Source organism: Mesitornis unicolor, unplaced genomic scaffold, assembly GCF_000695765.1.
Source record: "Mesitornis unicolor isolate BGI_N332 unplaced genomic scaffold, ASM69576v1 scaffold7605, whole genome shotgun sequence".
Classification (NCBI taxonomy): domain Eukaryota; kingdom Metazoa; phylum Chordata; class Aves; order Mesitornithiformes; family Mesitornithidae; genus Mesitornis; species Mesitornis unicolor.
Window position 1 is genome coordinate 40,943 of NW_010183403.1, and position 12,204 is coordinate 53,146.

Sequence of the window (12,204 nt, forward strand, 5' to 3'; positions counted from 1 at the left end):
ATAAAGGTTACTTTTCAGATTCTCTGTGTGTAGCTTTTGCTAGTCATTTTCTTCCTCTTTCTCTTTTCTACCTTCCTTTCAGAGATAACTAAAGTAGGGGGGTGTGTGTGTGTCCCTACCAGGAATCATCTTGGCTCTCTCAGGCATCGTGACCCTCTCTGGTACAGATACCAGAAATTGGGTGAAATAAAGCTGGTCTCTGTTTAAACAGGCAAGATTTGCTTTATTCAGAAAGCCATCTGATAAAAATGAACAGAATCATGGGCACTACTTTCATTGCTGTGTTTGTACGTTGTTGCAGAGGCCATGTCCCAGAGTGGCACTAGAAGGCTGTGTCCTAGTGAGGGTCAGCTCTCTGAGTCAATCGTGGCCTCATTTGGAGGCAGAGCTGTGGGTTTCAATCAGTATTTTGCTATATCCTGAAAAGCCCTGAAGACCAGAGATTGCTGGTGAAGTGAGAATAAGAGGTAGGAAGTATCAAGTAGATGATAAGTTACACAGTGGCAGACAGCTTTCTCAGTGAAATATTCCTCCTCTGGCTTGCAGCAGGTGACTTCCTAAGAAAATGTTTCTTGAAGCTCATATATTTAGAACTACAGGATCAAGTCGCTTGTCCTAGGCTTTTTACTTGCCTTCCTTTTTAATGGTAGGCTGCAAACATATAAAAAAGCTTCAGTGAAAGCACTGGTGGCAAGTCAGACCAGAACTGACACAACTGCCTTATCCTTTACCAGGCAGTTTTAAATTTGGGGAAGAATGTGTTTTATCTGTCCTCAAAAACTGCACTGAAGCATCTGTTTATTTCATGAAAACACAAAGATTTGTAGGTTATAAGGCCAGAAAGAGCCATTATGATAATCTAGACTGATTTGCTATATAATTAATTCCTGTCTCGCTATGTCTTTCAGAGAAAACAAGATACTATTTTAATTTAAAGTTTGCCAGTAGCAGAGAACACACCGTAACCTGTAGTAAATTATTTCAATAGCAAATTACCCTCATGTAAAAATAAGTCATAATATTTTAAAATGTGAATTTCTCTAACTTCAATTTCTAGCCCCCGGATCCCATTATTCCTTTGTCACATGGATTGAAGAGCCCTCTATTGCCATATTCCATTTTCTGCACAGGTACTCATAGATTGTAATCGAATCACCCTTTAACCCCTACCTGTTAAACAGATTGAATTTGAATGTTTTTCACTACGGTACATGCATTTCAGTCCTTTAATTACATTCCCTTTTCTCATTCTCGAACCTTTGATTTAACAGTTGAGCTGCAGATACGGGAAGCTGTAAGGCAGTGTTTCATACCCAAGCCAGAGATGCTGTTGTCTCTCTAGTCCTGCTGAGGATTCACCTTGTTTTATGTACAAAGATTGTTTATATTCTTCTGTTTACAGTTCTGAGAGTTCTGGTTGTACCTAATTATATATCAAGATCTTGAGGTCCAAATGTGGCTGTCAACGATACCTCAAGTCAGTCGTGCAAACAGGCTTCCCTTTTTCCTTCAACACAGGTGTTTTTAAAATTTCCCAAGCTACATTGTTGTGTTGGGGGTTTTTTTGTTGATTGGTCTTTAAAGAAAATAGTGTAGAACAGCAAACATTTCAGTAAGAGAGATTCAGATCAGGGTGGATCTGTTTCTATGAAAAGATTGAAGTCAGAGCTCTCATAACTCTTGTATCTATTCAACACCCCTTCTCCTCTCTTGCCCAGTTCTTCCTTTGTGCTTGCTTTGTTGTCCCTTCTTCCAAACTTGCTCCCAGATCCACCGTTGTCAGTGACTTTCTGGGTTGGAACTAACTCCATATAATTTTCTCTAGATCCTTTGAAAGTCTTCTATGTCTCCAGGTGTGCTACTGGTATGACTAATGAAATACAAGGCAATCTACAGCAAACCCCAAATAAACCCAGAAGCAGACCATCTGTGTTTCCCCAGAAGAAATGGGAATTGTTACTCAAGTATGAAATACATGAGAAGGGGAGGTGTAACGTGTGCGGCTCAGCTGAGAGTTGGAAGCTGCTTATGTGTATGTGAACATATTCCTTCCACCAACAACCTGCAGAGGCTGCTGACAGCAAATCGTTGAGTCATAGCTAGACACAACCCAGCATTAGCCATCAATCAGATGTGGGGTATTCTGCTACCTTTCTGCTCCTCTGCAGAGACTGGGTCAAGATTTTCATGAGGCAATTTAGCTGAGAGTTGGTTTGAGCAGCTGTTAGTAGTGTCTTATAAGGGCAGTTCAATGTTAGGATCATTAAAGTCACAGTTCACGCAGACCTGACATTCTTGTGCCCACCAAAGCAGCTCCGTACTGGGGTAAAACCAAAAAGGCAGCGTTGCACTGAAGTTACACCAGCTGGGGAGTCCCATGTGTAAGTGCTGTCAGAAGAACGCTGTCCATGGGAACCTGTTACCAATTATAGAATCTTAGAGTTGTTTAGGTTGGAAAAGACCCTTAAAATCATCGAGTCCAACCATAAACCTAACACTGCCAAATCCGCCTCTAAGCTGTGTCCCTATGTGCCACATCTACATGTCTTTTAAGTACCTCCAGGGATGGTGACTCAAACTGAGCAGCCTGTTTCAATGCTTGATAACCCTTTCAGTGAAGAAATATTTCCTAATATCCAATCTAAACCTCCCTCCTCTGGTGCAACTTCAGGCTGTTTCCTCTCGTCCTATTGCTTGTTACTTCGGAAAAGAGACTGATACCCATCTTGCTACAACCTCTTTCCTAGGCTGCCCCTGCAGCAGGACAAGGAGTATGCTGTGCCCAATCTACTATACACATAGATTCCTTAAAAAAAAAGGAAGAAAAGCCCTAGTAGGCCTGAAAAGCCGTTAGTCCATTTACCCAGTATTCTGCCTCCATTAGTGGCAGTTGCAAGTGTTACTCAGGGAAAGCAGGTGAGTATGGCTACTATCGGTGGCACATTTGCCTTGTAGTCCCACAGCATCCACTGCTATTGGATTAGGATTGTTAGAAGGTCCATCCCTTCCTTTTCCCTTTAATATAAGTTTGTTAACCTGTTAACCATTTATCTTTCTGGTTCTTTTGGAGCCTGCTCTCTGCCTCCACAGCCTCCTGTGGCAGCAAGTTCCAGAAGTTCACTGACCTCTGTGTAAATAAGTTCTTCTGGAAATCCATTTTAAACTGATATCCTACAAGTTTCAATGAGTGTTTCTAGTTCTATTATTAATGGATTTGACAAAGAGCAGTTCTACATTCACCTTTTCCTCCATCTTCTGTGAACTTCAATCATATTCTTTCTCTGTCTTCTCCAAATAGAAGAGCCCTGGCCTTTTCAGGTTATACTCATACAGCATCCTGCTCAATACTCTTAATTGCTTTATTTATTTTCCTTTGTACCTTTGGCTCCTCTGTTTCCTTTGGGTGCAGAGTTGGGACTGCTCAGTAGTGCTTATGGAAAGCATTGGACTTGCTGCACACACAGAGTACGTGCAGAAGTCCTAGGCAGTCCAGATGTACAGAGTACATGCACATTGAGTACATCTCATGCTTCTTACCTTTCCTGGACAGGGATGTGGCTGCGGCTCCTCTCTGCCTTTGACTGAGGTGCACCTCGTTGTCTGGCAAGGGAGGGAGGCTGCCATGCATGGCCCTGCTGAGTCACTGGGCGGAGGTGTATGGTCTGTCTAGTGAGAGCATTTGACATGGTTAATCCGTAGAATGAAACTACTACAGTCCCACAAATTGAAAATATATTTTATTCCTGTTGCAGTTATTAATAGCATTGATGTTTTTGAAGTCTGTGCGAGGGCAGAGCGCTTTATTGGGAACTGGAGCAAAATGAGCTATTGTGGGTCAATGCTGTCCTCTGCTGGGAGGAACTGCAGCTTTGTGCCATGGCTCTAAATGGGAATTAACGTTTGGATTCTCCTTTCACTCTGATGATGCATTTGTAAGAGGAAGATCTGATGCTGTGCTGGCTTCACTGGGGAAATTCTCCTTTAATGCTTAGCAAAAGCTGGAAATTCTTTGCTTGCTACAAATATGTTAAATTGTGATTTAATTTATTTTTCATCCTGAGGTCACCTACTTTAGAAGCTTATCCTTCATTCTCTTCATCTTTTGCCATTTAATATTTACTGCAGATTAATTTCTCTGACTTTCCTGTCCTATTTGTAGAAATAACAATGCATATCTCCTTTCCCTTCTCTTTTCATAGCAAATTGCTGACAGTTCATCCTACTAGCATTTTCAAAGCAGGAATCAAATGTCTGTGTGCGCGTGTAGATGCCATATGTAATAGACACAAAGTATTTTAAAATAATAACTCCTTAGAAGAAATCAGAGTCTTCGGTAGTGTCACAAAGCATGAATTCAATCAAAATTGTGCTAGGAGCAGAAATGCTTTTGCTGGCTCTCTGTGCCAATTCTGGGTTTAGGAGGTGTGGAAGGGAGTTGAAAGAACATACAGTTTGTGAACATTGCTGCTCTCTGCCTTCTGCAGTCGCTGCCTCTGTGTGAATGGCACGGGGCAGAGAGGAGTCCTCTTTGCAAGGAATTAATTGTGTATCTGTGAGAAAGAGAAGGGCAGCAAGTCCAGACTCCTTGCTCAGGAGTGCTTGCCTGGTTGGGACCTTCTCTTGGCTGATTTCCATCCATGTAGCACCACACAGACTCCAGAGTCCTGGTCCTTATAATCCAGAGAGTGTCAGAGTCCAGGCACTGAACAGATGCAGGCTTTTGTATGTTAACACAGAGAACTTAGGTATTTTGAAGGGAGATTAAGCTATGCAATTATCTCCATAACAAGTTTGTGCCTGTAGTGCTTTAAGATTTGTTGGTCAAAGAAAGTTTAAGTCTTGGTTATTTTTTTTCTTGTAGATTTTCGGGAGCTGCAGGGCAATCACCAGCAGTTCACAGCAACTTGCTTAGCATTTGTTTGCCTCTCTCTCCTACTAGTTAAGTGGGCTTATAGGAATAATAGAGAAATGACAGTGGTGGTACAGAGTTCCCTGCTGTGGCTAGCAGAGACGGACGTGGAGGTTACATTTTGTGATGTATTTTGCATGGGATTTATGCAAATATAACAGCATGCTACCAAACACACACTGTATTTTATGTACAAAGGCTTTTACAGCAGAGCAGGCCTGTGGTAGAGTTAATTGTTCTCGCTGTCCTTAAGTTGAATGTTCTCTTCTGCCTGCTTATCTGATCTACAGTCATCGCAGAGTACCCGTTGCTGTCATTTCTATACACACTCCTGGTTCTGCTCTCTCCCTCTGTCATCACGTCAGACTCTTTCATAGTCTCCTTTTCTGCTCCTCACTGCCTTTTGGGAGAAGTTTATCTCCCATGGCTGAAAGTAATTGGGGTATTTGTATTGTATGCAGGAATGATGTATGATATTTTTTCTCATGTCTGGCAGGTTGTTTATAAGAATAACGACATTCGTCTGGAGCTGTCTCGCTTGGCACGAATTGGTGATACTAAGATGAAGATCTACGGGGAAGTTAAATTCGTATGTGAGAATGTGGCTACGCTGGATCCCATCAGCTTTGAGACACCTGAGGCCTATATTAGTCTGCCTAAATGGAATACCAAAAGGATGGGCTCCATCTCGTTTGATTTCCGAACCACTGAACCCAATGGACTGATCCTTTTCACCCACGGCAAGCCTCAAGAGAGGAAAGATGTCAGGAGCCAGAAAAATACAAAGGTAGACTTCTTTGCAGTTGAGCTTCTAGATGGGAACCTCTACTTGCTGCTGGACATGGGCTCTGGGACCATTAAAGTCAAGGCTACCCAGAAGAAGGCCAATGATGGAGAGTGGTATCATGTGGATATTCAACGAGATGGAAGATCAGGTAGAGTGAGGGCTTATTCTTAAGTGGATATATCATTCGTATCTAGATCTAGGGTGTGTATTGGCTTTCAGAACCTTCAAATGCTAGACACAAGTCATCTTACAAAACTTAGTGTTACTCCAGTGACATTTATCCAGCAAAGTAAAGATGTGAATGGCCAGGTTTTCATTAAATGTTTAGTGTGAACTCCAAATAGCACATTGCAGAGGCAGTCTATTAACATTTTATTCACAATTGTCAGATATTCTGGACCTACCTTTGCAATTGCGTACTTAACTGTAGTGCTAACTTCTTAGTAGGCCACGGTAAGGTTTAAGGTTCTTCAGAACCATTATTATTTCATTCTTGGTTTGAGAAACTCTCACTGATCTGCTTTGGGTTTCTGTTCAAAAAGAAACTTAGTAGACACCAAATGAGCCCTTCTTGTTTTGATGTAATATAATTTTCTCCTGGATCTTGTGTCTTTATAAAGAACAGGGATTTCTGATTTTGTGGTGAGGAAAATATAATGAATGGGTACAACCAGTGACAATATTATGGTGACAAATCAACATTTTCATCATCTATTTCTGTTAGCATCTTTCAGTTTTCAGTTAGATTTCTGTACTCTCAGCTTGGATGCCAAATTCTGGTCTAAATAACTGAGTCAGCATTCAGTGGATATTCCTTTTTTCCTTGCAGCTTCTCATTTTCAAAAACATGTTTTAGTTTAAATATACCTACCACGCAATTACCAGGATGTATTTTGTTTATTTCTAGTGCTGGAGGTAACATACTCACGATCTACTCTGAAGTTGTGTAAGGAAACAAAATAATCAAACACTGTAACTTCATCTTCAGAATATGGGAACGATTATACTTGAATTTCTCCTGAACTGGTGGGAGCTCAAAGCCTGGCTGTATGTGCCTTCAAAGAGAATTTTGCTTGCATTTGCAAATGGATTTGGGGTTTGTCTGGTGATCTCCAGATGATAGCGTTAGATCCCCAGTACTGTTTCCAAGTGCAGAATGCCCTCGGTAGAGAGAATGTAGCACTAGAATTTACTTCCCTCGAGTTTTGAAAAGAGCTGACATTTAGATACCATGCAAAGCCTTGCTGATTGAATAGGTCTTTGCCTGAAGCAAGTTTTTCTTTGAGTGAGGAGTTTCTTTGTATGGTGCTCTGCTAGGACTTAATATGTGTGGTTATATATTGCTATCTCCTAAAGACATCGATTTTATAACATTTTATAAAGGAAGCCATTAATAAATAAATGGAGCTTTGATTTCTTTAGAATCGCTCAAATTTAATTAACTTCCAAGGATAAACTCAATTAGTCGTATTCAGTACTGCCTTCAGTTTTGCTTGCTCACTTGAGGACTGCCTGGTCCCTGAAGAGGCAGCTGCAGGAGGAGGTGAAGCAGAAATGACACGAAGCTCTCTGCTAAGAAAGTTTGAGAAAACCCAAGAAGAGGGACTCCTGAGAGCCTCCTCGGAGGCTGTGTCAGGCAGCATTGCTGTGTGGTGGATGAGACTGCAGGACTCACTTGTTTGTCGCTCAGCAGGGAGGTTTGGAATGGCCTGAACACTGATCAGAGATAGCAGATATTGAATTAAAAGCACTTTGCTAAAAAAGAGTGAAGAGATTTGTATGTTCTTGTCTTCTCTCTTTTTTTTCCTTTCCTTTCTTTTTTTCCTTTTTTAAAAAAAATATTTCATTTTCTGCTGACAAGTGCTGTGTTAATGGTTCCTAGTGACTGATGTCTCCCCAGATAACCAGGATACGGGCATTGATTTCTTCACACTGTACCTTTACTGTGAAGCACTAAAGCATTAACCAGTCTTACCTAGTTGTACTTTTGGTCAGTGTGAGAAGCAAGTTCAGGATTCCTTCTTGTTTAGTCCTTGGCTTTTTTTCACATGTAAACCGGAGAATGCTTACACCTTGAATATATATATTTTTTTTTTTAAAATGTGGATGCCTGTCATCTAGAAACTAAACTGAAATAATGAACTTACTTAATGTAGGCCACAAAATAACCATTTGGGTTTAATGAGCTAGTGACCTAGAGGTTCTGATTTTCATTACTAAAGCAGCCAGGCCTTTATTAGGTGTCATCTCTTCCCTTCTTCCCATTTCTGAAACAGTCTAAAACTTCAGGGTCTGCTGAGCTTACTAAAATAGCCTAAATTTCCAAATACCCACAAAGGCAGGAGTGTAAATGCTGGGGAAGCATGGCAGTGGAGCTCAAATAACCTCTGGCACCTCTGTTCCCTTAGGTTTTGTGTATGCTTTGGTCTGTTTTGGCTGCCAGAGCAACAAAAGCTGTTTTTCTCTGTACTCTGCCAGAAGCTGACAGTGTGGGCATGGACACCTTGTGTCTTGTAACCTCTCTGTCCTCAGGGAAAGCTCCTACAAAGGGTCCACAAAACCTGCCACACTTTCTAGCTGGGGAACATTACACAAGGCAATGTTTTTGGCTGGTTATTGGCTACAAAACGCACATGTTCTCCCACCCACTCAGACACTAAAAATCTTACTGAAGGATTTGGTCTACGTCTTCATCAGTGCACCAGCTTTGCCCTCAGTAACTGGGGGTTTTTGGTCTGTGTGTTCTTTAGTCCTGCACAAAGTGCCTAAGGGATTGGAAAGGAGACACTTAGATACTTCTCATTTTTCAAGATGGGATTGAGTCTACCTAAAAAAAGAGATAAGAGAAAAAAATCCAAACCAATGATGACATGTCAGCTCATGTAACTGTTTCTTCATTGAGCAACTCAGAATTTCCCATCTCAGCAGCTTGATCTTAGAAGTGCTATGCATCCAAGCCAGTGCCATTTCCCTACAGGAATAGTTGCAGGGTACAAAACGCTGGCAGAAAGAGTAGGCTGCTCTCTAGCCTATTTTCTTTCATCATCTCATGCTCTTTCTCCAGGTTTTGCTCCTTGGTATCTAGTATTTCTTCTCTTTTGGGGAGTTTCTTTACCTTTGTGGCCTTTGCAGTGGTGGCTGTTTTCTCCGTAGTAGCAGCTGTCTGGAGCTCAGCCCTCCAGTATTTTGGATTTTTCTAGTCTTTTCAGTAATGTGCACTCCACATGCTGCATTTGAGGAGTAGCAGCAGAGATGCTGGCTGTGGGACTGCGATCCTGTGGCTCCGTGACAGGCTGCCTGTACGACTGTAGGTGTATTGTCACGTCTCCTCTTTTCTTACTTTGTAAAAGGGGAAATGTCTGTGCTGCTGCAGCTTGTTTTTACAAAATGATTCATCAAATAACCACGCTTCTCTTTGAGCCTTTAATTTGTAACGCCTTTGTTGCTTCTGCCACTCTGCTGCCTCTGACATTATTCCTAAATTACTACTGAACATCGCACACATGAAATACCTTGTCTCCGTGTCATGCGTGCTGTTCTCTAAGACAACACCTATTACAGCTGAAGATAGAGCACGCGTACACGACTGTACTTTCCCAGAGACACAAAACAGAGCTAGCTCTGTTATCTAAACTCTCCCACCTTATCATAGGCGTGTCTGATAATAATGCAATGACTTGGAATTAATCTTAAAGCTTGGATAGTGGTCTCTGAAGACAAACTATCTTAATGACAAGGCAACTGGATGCAATGATTTATAGCTAGGGACAGTGAGTTACTGATTTAGCTGAGTGCCCAGTGGACAGATGTCCCTATCACAAAAGCTGCTGAGTGCTCTTCTGAAGAGGATGCTGCTTTGGGATGTGGGACCTGCTTGATGTTCCCTGTTCTTCTTTGGGTGCACTTTCTGACCTTAAACAAGTCACTTTCCTTCTCTGCACCTGTTTCATGAGTTCTGATTATATTTCTGTGTTATATCTTCTGATTATTTTATGTATTCAGATAATGTCTTGAAATGTATAGGAATGGCCTCAGTGCAGTAATCCTGTATCTTGCTTGGAGCATACGGAAATTACTCCAGTTATTATTAAAACTGTTCTTCAGAGGTAACCTGTATCTTTCTCTACCTCAGTTTTCCTGTTTGTAAAGTGGAAATTAGAATGCTTAACTTTATTTGTAAAACCGTAAAATAATTTGTTTTGGAACAGGCCTCTAGAGATTTCTAGACCAAACTCTGCTGAAATCCAGGTTTTCTTCAGGACGGTGTCCAGTTTTGTTGTGAATACCTTCAAGGATGATGATTCCACAACCTCTCTGAGGTTCCCGTTCCCATGTTTGTCCACCCTCGTGGTGCAATATGGTCCTTTCTATGGAGTTGCTGCAACCACGATCACTGTCTCTTGTCACTGCAAGTGCACGCTGCTGACTCATATTGAAGTTGTGGTCCACAATATCCCCAGATTCTTTTCTGTAGTCACTCCTTAGCCCAGTTGGTATCCAGCCTGTACTTATACATGAGGTTATTCTGCCTCAGGTGTAGGACTTTGTCTTTATTGTTCGTTTTTAACATCAAACATTTCTATCAGTCCTTTGCTCCACCTTGTAAAGGTTTCTCTGAATGGTAGCTCTGTCCTTCCTCCAGTGCATCAACCATTCTCCCCAGTTTGATGTCATCTGCGAACTTGATGAGGGTCTATTTAGTCCCATCATCCAGGTCCAGCTTTGGAGGTAATGATAAAGTGTTTTCTATAGAGCTACGTAGTGTGAATTAATTCTCTCTAACTTATCTTTTTCCTCTCCAGCCCTGATATCATCAAACTCCTGTATGTTCTCAGTAAGTCTTTGCTTTGCTGGATGAATACCACTGAATAATGCTAAGTTTTCACTTGTTATTATTAGCCATCATATTGTTATACTCGTGACCTCACAATGCAAGTTTGGGTACAGACACATGATGATCTAGTCACTGCATGAAAGCACTTATGGCCTGTGATTCAAGAGGAGAGAAGCTGTGTGGGGGATACTGACTCTGTTGGGAGTGCAGTTGGGAGGGGTGCTTCATTCTCCTGCACTGAACCTTAAACCTCAATCAATTATTGGAAAAGAAATGAACTAGGCTGAGGCTGTAAGTGAAAGTATTGACTGATATCTCCTTACCCTCCTTATTTAGGTACTATATCGGTGAACAGCAGACGCACCCCATTCACCGCTAGCGGGGAGAGCGAGATCCTAGATCTTGAAGGCGACATGTACCTGGGTGGGCTGCCTGAGAACCGGGCAGGACTCATCCTTCCCACAGAGCTCTGGACAGCAATGCTGAACTACGGCTACGTCGGCTGTATCCGAGACTTGTTCATCGATGGACGAAGCAAGAACATCCGGCAGCTGGCGGAGGCACAGAACGCAGCGGGGGTGAAGTCCTCCTGCTCCCGCCTCAGCACCAAGCAGTGCGACAGCTACCCGTGCAAGAACAACGCGGTCTGCAAGGACGGCTGGAACCGCTTCATCTGTGACTGCACCGGCACCGGCTACTGGGGCAGGACCTGTGAGCGAGGTAAGCGGAGTTTCCTGACCTCAGTTACACAGAGCTCAAGGTGTGCAGAACTAGAACAACATCCAGTGTTTCTATGAGACTTTCCTCACTCTTGCTGGTCTTCCCAGTGCTGAGTTCCAGTCTCCACACTGGGAAAGCTTTCTTCTCTGATGGTTTCCTTTTAGTCTTTTCCACCTTCATTTCATGAGCTTACCTTCTTCCTCTGCCACTTCACTCCCTAAGCCTTCTGAAGTCCTTGTTTTCAGGTTTGTTTGAGTATGGTTTGTCTCCTAAGGCAGAAAATACTGCTCCATGTGAGGAGTCTCAGATCACTGGAAACAGTACCAAGTGTGGACTTGAGTTATTGGGATTTTTCTTGCATGGGATAGATGATGTATCCCAGTTCTGCCTTCCTCTTTTTTGCATGGTAGGATATCCCTGATGGCTGTTTATGGGTAAAGCCAGCTGATGCGATGGTGTTAACAGCAACATGTCTCTAAATTCACCTCTGATAAGGCAAATCTGTAGGAGATGGTGGGAGATTCTCTGCATCTTATTCTTACTCATTCTGACCGGTGATTTAAAGACATTTGATTGGAGATATGAGGCACAAGTAATGCTGGTACAGGCAGGCAACATGTTCTAGGCCCCATGGAAAGGAATTTACTAATGTGAAATAGCTGAGCTATACATTTCTCAAATGTGAGGTGGTTCCATTAATTGCTGTTGTCTTTATTGTACTGGTGCCACCTTCAGAATGAGGTAGGTGAGTTTTGGTTTATTTTGTTTCTAAAAGATGGGGCTAAGATCGCTTAGAAAAGAAAATACTCCCTAAAGGGTATTTTCTTATGTTGAAACCAGTCTTCTGTTAATATTTGGCCATTAGCACTGCATTCTGGCTGAACTTCACTCACAGTACACCCAAGAATTAACTGTAACCCATCAGCAGAGTCTTAGGGCTTTCTGCTCCTTCTT

At 42.2% G+C, this 12,204-nt stretch overlaps 1 protein-coding gene across 1 annotated transcript in view; it reads left to right on the forward strand.

Moving 5' to 3' along the window:
• LOC104540333 (neurexin-3-like) overlaps nt 1-11,327 on the forward strand; it is a gene marked incomplete at its 5' end in the record, with an annotated part of 50,479 nt that extends 39,152 nt beyond the window's left edge. The window contains 2 exons of the mRNA XM_010184118.1: nt 5,406-5,844; nt 10,867-11,327. Of these exons, the coding sequence (XP_010182420.1) occupies nt 5,406-5,844; nt 10,867-11,327 (900 nt within the window). The remainder of the gene's footprint in view (nt 1-5,405; nt 5,845-10,866) is intronic.
• Between the last annotated feature and the right edge of the window lie 877 nt (nt 11,328-12,204).